Raw genomic sequence first — 8,015 nt, 5'->3', positions numbered from 1 at the left:
CACCTGCTGCAGCTGGATTCCAGATGGAGGGAAAGTGCAAGTCTGACACCTGCTGCAGCTGGATTCTAGATGGAGGGAAAGTGCAAGTCTGACACCTGCTGCAGCTGGATTCCAGATGGAGGGAAAGTGCAAGTCTGACACCTGCTGCAGCTGGATTCCAGATGGAGGGAAAGTGCAAGTCTGACACCTGCTGCAGCTGGATTCTGGATGGAGGGAAAGTGCAAGTCTGACACCTGCTGCAGCTGGATTCCAGATGGAGGGAAAGTGCAAGTCTGACACCTGCTGCAGCTGGATTCCAGATGGAGGGAAAGTGCCAGTCTGACACCTGCTGCAGCTGGATTCTGGATGGAGGGAAAGTGCAAGTCTGACACCTGCTGCAGCTGGATTCCAGATGGAGGGAAAGTGCAAGTCTGGCACCTGCTGCAGCTGGATTCCAGATGGAGTCAAACTGCAAGCCTGATTCTTGCCGACACCAGCTGCAGCAGGATTCTAGATGGAGCCCATAGCCCCAGTGTGAACAGAACCATATGGGACTAGGGCTTTGAGGAATTGTTCAGGAGCTCCTCAACCGTGAACCTCCGGAAGGTAATCTTCTCACAAGCGTCCTTTCCACCTTCAAACAAACAAGCGAAGGTGTGAGCATCCTGACAGACCGCCAAGTCCGAGTACCCGCTGGGACCTTCATTGATGACCCATGGCCGAGCCCAGCTGGATGGCACAAGAGGAGATTTATTCAAGTAAATTCCCAAGTCCATGCGCCTATGGCTGCTGGTCGGATGGGAATAAAGAAGCCAAGATGAGGCTCTTATCTTAAGGCACGACTTCTGGGACTCATCTCTACCATCAGCCTCATCTTCTTCTTGGTGGACCTCCATGGGCTCGTAGCTCACCACACTTCCCTGGCATCCATGAGGTGGTTCACAGAGGCTTTTATTGAAGTGGGCATCTCCAAACTCCATGGACTGGGAGCCGCTTGTTGCCTCCACCCGGTAATGCCGACTGGTTCTTGCGTTGCAGTACAGCAGGTCGCTACCGTTGCTACAGGCCACCTGGGCCACCTCGCACTCCACCGTCTCTTGCTTCCACAGCCCGCTGCCCTTGTGCCAACTTTCACCGTGGTCATCGCTGTAGAAGATGAAAGAATGAGGCTTGGTCTTCCATGGAAGGGGCAGACCGCAGACGCGGGAGTGAATGTAATACAGGTACGCTGGCACAATCAGCCTGCCCGATAGTGAACACACCCCATGACCTGGGCCCACAGCCAGGGTGGCGCAGTTCTTCATGTCCCGGCCCAGAACCTCCTCCGTCACATCTTTGGTTAGACTCCATGATTTGCCGAGGTCGTGGCTGGTGACGTAGCAGAGGCGGGCGGCGTTTCGGCCAGTTAGGATTTGACACCTTTCGGAGCAGGCTGTTTTGACACAAATGAAGAAGAGGAAGATGGTCTTAGTGGCGGGATCGTAGAGCGGGCAGGGGTTCATGGTCCGATGGCCCGGTAACTTGGCATGTCTTACCGCGATCATGTCTTCCCACTGACGAGGGAAAGGACAAAGGTCAGCAAGTACTGGAGGGAAAATAAATGTTCACAAAAGGGTTATTTTCTATAATGGCTTCTATGTCTTCCCACAATCCCCTGCTATCTGGGTAGGACCTATAACTCTGCTCAGCCTGAGCTTTCTGGTTCGGGAAAATAAAGTAGGACTGCAGACTGAAGATAATGCAGAGCTTCTGTGTGCAGGCGGGACTACGGCGGGATACCCGGCACTGGAAATCAGGGGGTTCTGCTGCATCCGAGCTCACCAGCCTCGCGGACTTACATCACAAGGAAACATTTGGGTGGATTTCCCCTTTAAATCTTAAAAGCGCCCCACCACCAAAACATAAAAGTGATGCTGCCATGTCTGACTATCCCCCGATTACGCCAGGCGCGCAGTACCTGCACCCCGCCATGCTCCACCGTTCCTCTCCTCATCACGAGGTACATGGCGTCCTGGTCGTTAGGAGAAGAACGTTTTTCAGCGAAGGCCAAAAAGATGGAAGGATGTGGGATGTAGAGCAGAGCCGGGATACGGTAGGTGACGCCCCCAGACTCCTGCTGGAACAGCGTCACCGAGGCAGGAGAAGACGCCCCCGACATGTCCGCACCTGAAATTACAGAATGAGCATGTCAGCCAGGGCGGAACTGTATCTAAGCTGTATCTAATCCTATCCTGTGTGATACTGTCTGCTGAGCTGTGTATCTAATCCTATCCTGTGTGATGCTGTCTGCTGAGCTGTGTATCTAATCCTATCCTGTGTGATACTGTCTGCTGAGCTGTGTATCTAATCCTATCCTGTGTAATACTGTCTGCTGAGCTGTGTATCTAATCCTATCCTGTGTGATGCTGTCTTCTGAGCTGTGTATCTAATCCTATCCTGTGTGATACTGTCTGCTGAGCTGCTGTATCTAATCCTCTCCTGTGTGATACTGTCTGCTGAGCTGTGTATCTAATCCTGTCCTGTGTGATACTGCCTGCTGAGCTGTGTATCTAATCCTATCCTGTCTGATACTGTCTGCTGAGCTGTGTATCTAATCCTATCCTGTGTGATACTGCTGCTGAGCTGTGTATCTAATCCTATCCTTTCGATACCGTCTGCTGAGCTGTGTATCTAATCCTATCCTGTGTGATACTGTCTGCTGAGCTGTGTATCTATCCTACCTGTGTGATACTGTCTGCTGAGCTGTGTATCTAATCCTACCCTGTGTGATCTGTCTGCTGAGCTGTGTATCTAATCCTATCCTGTGTGATACTGTCTGCTGAGCTGTGTATCTAATCCTATCCTGTGTGATACTGTCCTGCTGAGCTGTGTATCTAATCTCTCATGTGTAGATACTGTCCTGCTGAGCTGTGTATCTAATCCGCTACTGTGGATACTGTCTGCTGAGCTGTGTATCTAACCCTATCCTGTGTCGATACTGTCTGCTGAGCTGGGTATCTAATCCTATCCTGTGTGATACTGTCTGCTGAGCTGTGTATCTAATCCTATCCTGTGGATACGGTCTGCTGAGCTGTGTATCTATCCTATCTGTGTGATACTGTCTGCTGAGCTGTGTATCTAATCCTCCTATGTGCGATACTGTCTGCTGAGCTGTGTATCTAATCCTACCCTGTGTGATACTGTCTGCTGCTGTGTATCTAAGCACCTTGTGACTGCTGCTGAGCTGTGTATCTAATCATATCCTGTGTGATACTGTCTGCTGAGCTGTGTATCTAATCCTATCCTGTGTGATACTGTCTGCTGAGCTGTGTATCTAATCCTGTCCTGTGTGATACTGTCTGCTGAGCTGTGTATCTAATCCTGTCCTGTGTGATACGTCTGCTGAGCTGTGTATCTAATCCTATCCTGTGTGATACTGCTGCTGAGCTGTGTATCTAATCCTATCCTATGTGATACTGTCTGCTGAGCTGTGTATCTAATCCTACTCCTGTGCGATACTGTCTGCTGAGCTGTGTATCTAATCCTATCCTGTGCGATACTGTCTGCTGAGCTGTGTATCTAATCCTATCCTGTGTGATACTGTCTGCTGAGCTGTGTATCTAATCCTATCCAGTGTGATACATCTGCTGAGCTGTGTATCTAATCCTATCCGGTGTGATACGTATGCTGAGCTGTGTATCTAATCCTATCCTGTGTGATACCATCTGCTGAGCTGTGTATCTAATCCTTCATGTGTTGATACCCTGTCTGCTGAGCTGTGTATCTAATCCTATCCTGTGTGTACTGTCTGCTGAGCTGTGTATCTAATCCTAGTCCTGTGTGATACTATCTGCTGAGCTGTGTATCTAATCCTATCCTGTGTGATACCGATCTGCTGAGCTGTGTATCTAATCCTATCCTGTGTGATACTGTCTGCTGAGCTGTGTATCTAATCCTATCCTGTGTGATACTGTCTGCTGATGCTGTGTATCTAATCCTATCCTGTGTGATACTCTCTGCTGAGCTGTGTATCTAATCCTATCCTGTGTGATACTGTCTGCTGAGCTGTGTATCTAATCCTATCCTGTGTGATACTGTCTGCTGAGCTGTGTATCTAATCCTAGTCCTGTGTGATACTGTCTGCTGAGCTGTGTATCTAATCCTATCCTGTGTGATACTGTCTGCTGAGCTGTGTATCTAATCCTATCCTGTGTGATACTGTCCTGCTGAGCTGTGTATCTAATCCTATCCTGTGTGATACTGTCCTGCTGAGCTGTGTATCTAATCCTATCCTGTGTGATACTGTCTGCTGAGCTGTGTATCTAATCCTATCCTGTGTGATACTGTCTGCTGAGCTGTGTATCTAATCCTATCCTGTGTGATACTGTCTGCTGAGCTGTGTATCTAATCCTATCATGTGTGATACTGTCTGCTGAGCTGTGTATCTAATCCTATCCTGTGTGATACTGTCTGCTGAGCTGTGTATCTAATCCTATCCTGTGTGATACTGTCTGCTGAGCTGTGTATCTAATCCTATCCTGTGTGATACGGCTGCTGACTGTGTATCTAATCCTATCCTGTGTGATACTGTCTGCTGAGCTGTGTATCTAATCCTATCCTGTGTGATACTGTCTGCTGAGCTGTGTATCTAATCCTATCCTGTGTGATACTGTCTGCTGAGCTGTGTATCTAATCCTATCATGTGTGATACTGTCTGCTGAGCTGTGTATCTAATCCTATCATGTGTGATACTGTCTGCTGAGCTGTGTATCTAATCCTATCATGTGTGATACTGTCTGCTGAGCTGTGTATCTAATCCTATCATGTGTGATACTGTCTGCTGAGCTGTGTATCTAATCCTATCCTGTGTGATACTGTCTGCTGAGCTGTGTATCTAATCCTATCATGTGTGATACTGTCTGCTGAGCTGTGTATCTAATCCTATCCTGTGTGATACTGTCTGCTGAGCTGTGTATCTAATCCTATCCTGTGTGATACTGTCTGCTGAGCTGTGTATCTAATCCTATCCTGTGTGATACTGTCTGCTGAGCTGTGTATCTAATCCTGTCCTGTGTGATACTGTCTGCTGAGCTGTGTATCTAATCCTATCCTGTGTGATACTGTCTGCAGAGCTGTGTATCTAATCCTATCCTGTGTGATACTGTCTGCTGAGCTGTGTATCTAATCCTGTCCTGTGTGATACTGTCTGCTGAGCTGTGTATCTAATCCTATCCTGTGTGATACTGTCTGCTGAGCTGTGTATCTAATCCTATCATGTGTGATACTGTCTGCTGAGCTGTGTATCTAATCCCATCATGTGTGATACAAATGTACCGCGCACCCCAATACACGGGGCCCCTGTACCACTATATACAGACACAGGTAGCGCGCACCAAATTACATGGGACCCCTGTACCCCTATATACACACACGTACCCCATTACACGGGGCCCCTGTACCCCTATATACACACACGTACCATATACCCCATTACACTGGGCCCCTGTACCCCTATATACACACACGTACCATATACCCCATTACACTGGGCCCCTGTACCCCTATATACACACACGTACCGCGCACTTCATTACACGGGGCCCCTGTACCCCTATATACAGACACAGGTAGCGCGCACCAAATTACACGGGGCCCCTGTACCCCTATATACACACACGTACCGTATACCCCATTACACGGGGCCCCTGTACCCCTATATACACACACGTACCGCGCACTGCATTACACGGGGCCCCTGTACCCCTATATACAGACATAGGTAGCGCGCACCAAATTACACGGGGCCCCTGTACCCCTATATACACACACGTACCGTATACCCCATTACACGGGCCCCTGTACCCCTATATACACACACGTACCGCGCACTGCATTACACGGGGCCCCTGTACCCCTATATACAGACATAGGTAGCGCGCACCAAATTACACGGGCCCCTGTACCCCTATATACACACACGTACCGTATACCCCATTACACGGGGCCCCTGTACCCCTATATACACACACATACCGCGCACTGCATTACACGGGGCCCCTGTACCCCTATATACAGACACAGGTAGCGCGCACCAAATTACACGGGGCCCCTGTACCCCTATATACACACACGTACCGTATACCCCATTACACGGGGCCCCTGTACCCCTATATACACACACACGTACCACGCACTCCATTACACGGGGCCCCTGTACCCCTATATACACACATGTACCGCGCACCCCATTACACGGGGCCCCTGTACCCCTATATACACACACGTACCGCGCACTCCATTACAAGGGGCCCCTGTACCCCTATATACAGACACAGGTAGCGCGCACCAAATTACACGGGGCCCCTGTACCCCTATATACACACACGTACCGTATACCCCATTACACGGGGCCCCTGTACCCCTATATACACACACATAACGCGCACTGCATTACACGGGGCCCCTGTACCCCTATATACACACACGTACCACGCACCCCATTACACGGGGCCCCTGTACCCCTATATACACACACGTACCGTATACCCCATTACACGGGGCCCCTGTACCCCTATATACACACACGTACCACGCACTCCATTACACGGGGCCCCTGTACCCCTATATACACACACGTACCACGCACTCCATTACACGGGGCCCCTGTACCCCTATATACACACACGTACCGCGCACCCCATTACACGGGGCCCCTGTACCCCTATATACACACACGTACCGCGCACTCCATTACACGGGGCCCCTGTACCCCTATATACACACACGTACCACGCACCCCATTACACGGGGCCCCTGTACCCCTATATACACACACGTACCGTATACCCCATTACACGGGGCCCCTGTACCCCTATATACACACACGTACCACGCACTCCATTACACGGGGCCCCTGTACCCCTATATACACACACGTACCGCGCACCCCATTACACGGGGCCCCTGTACCCCTATATACACACACGTACCGTATACCCCATTACACGGGGCCCCTGTACCCCTATATACACACACGTACCACGCACCCCATTACACGGGGCCCCTGTACCCCTATATACACACACGTACCACGCACCCCATTACACGGGGCCCCTGTACCCCTATATACACACACGTACCGCGCACCCCATTACCCGGGGCCCCTGTACCCCTATATACACACACGTACCACGCACTCCATTACACGGGGCCCATGTACCCCTATATACACACACGTACCGTATACCCCATTACATGGGGCCCCTGTACCCCTATATACACACACGTACCGCGCACCCCATTACCCGGGGCCCCTGTACCTCTAATACTTATACAGTAAGCTGTTCTCTCCTCTCTCTCCGAAGTCTGTTCTCATCAACTGAACACAACCTTCCTGCTGATGAGTCCTGTACGAGTGTCCCTACCACAGCAGCAGGCGGCCATGTTTCCGGATACCATTATACATGTGATGGAATACCGACAGACGCAGCCAACATGGCGTCCGTAGCGTGCTGCATAATGCGGGGAGCAGTGGCGCCTCTGGTGAAAGATCGTGTCTCAGGTGACCCGAACAGGTTATATATAAGAGGCGTCAGGCGTCAACTGTGTCACAGGCGGGGAGGGGGACGGCAGGAGAGAAAGTATCTGCACCAAAGCACATCTGTATAGTGACCGTGTACTGCGCCATCTGGTGGCCACTGCTCGGAACAGCAAGGACTGCTGCTCGTGAGCGCTGCATATTGCACAGTGAATAATACATTTCACGATCCCGTAATTTTAGTTTGTTTCTCACAAATTTTCTGCTTGCTGTCAGTGAACTATCTGTAAAGAACTGCGCAGCTACGTCCATCACAGCTTTTCATAAGCCATGAGGGTTCCAGTTCCCTGACAGCAAGCAGAGCTCTTGTGAGGAATTGACACAAATAGTATATTGCTAAATTGTATTGTATTATGTGTACTCACTGGAATGGGGGTCCTGAGCGGCTCCATGCGGTATCTAAGGGGCTGCGGTGGGGCTCAAGGGCTTTACCTGAAAAATAATAAACGATATACTGTAT

The 8,015-nt window shown here is 50.3% G+C and overlaps 1 protein-coding gene across 8 annotated transcripts; it reads right to left on the bottom strand.

Moving 5' to 3' along the window:
• Nucleotides 1-472: 472 nt before the first annotated feature.
• On the bottom strand, nt 473-7,329 carry NEU3 (neuraminidase 3). 8 transcript variants are annotated; one of them, XM_044285253.1, is made up of 3 exons: nt 7,278-7,329; nt 1,937-2,145; nt 473-1,532 (listed from the first exon to the last, which is right to left on the bottom strand). In XM_044285253.1, exons 2-3 carry the CDS (start codon nt 2,135-2,137, stop codon nt 534-536), a joined length of 1,200 nt encoding a protein of 399 aa, XP_044141188.1. In that variant the 5' UTR covers nt 2,138-2,145; nt 7,278-7,329; the 3' UTR covers nt 473-533. The 8 variants fall into 8 exon arrangements, with proteins under 8 accessions (XP_044141188.1, XP_044141189.1, XP_044141192.1 ...); XM_044285254.1 differs by having other exon boundaries at nt 7,293-7,321; XM_044285257.1 differs by having other exon boundaries at nt 7,287-7,302.
• Between the last annotated feature and the right edge of the window lie 686 nt (nt 7,330-8,015).

Source organism: Bufo gargarizans, chromosome 3, assembly GCF_014858855.1.
Source record: "Bufo gargarizans isolate SCDJY-AF-19 chromosome 3, ASM1485885v1, whole genome shotgun sequence".
NCBI classification, from domain to species: Eukaryota; Metazoa; Chordata; class Amphibia; order Anura; family Bufonidae; genus Bufo; species Bufo gargarizans.
The sequence above is the reverse complement of the archived record's forward strand: the minus strand, read 5'-3'. Positions and strand labels throughout refer to the sequence as shown.

Coding starts and splice junctions, on each gene's coding strand:
- NEU3 (XM_044285253.1), bottom strand. CDS start 2,137: ATGTCGGGGGCGTCTTCTCCTGCCTCGGTGACGCTGTTCCAGCAGGAG. Junction 1,533..1,936: donor TGGAGCATGGCGGGGTGCAG/GTACTGCGCGCC, acceptor TTCCCTCGTCAG/TGGGAAGACATGATCGCGGT.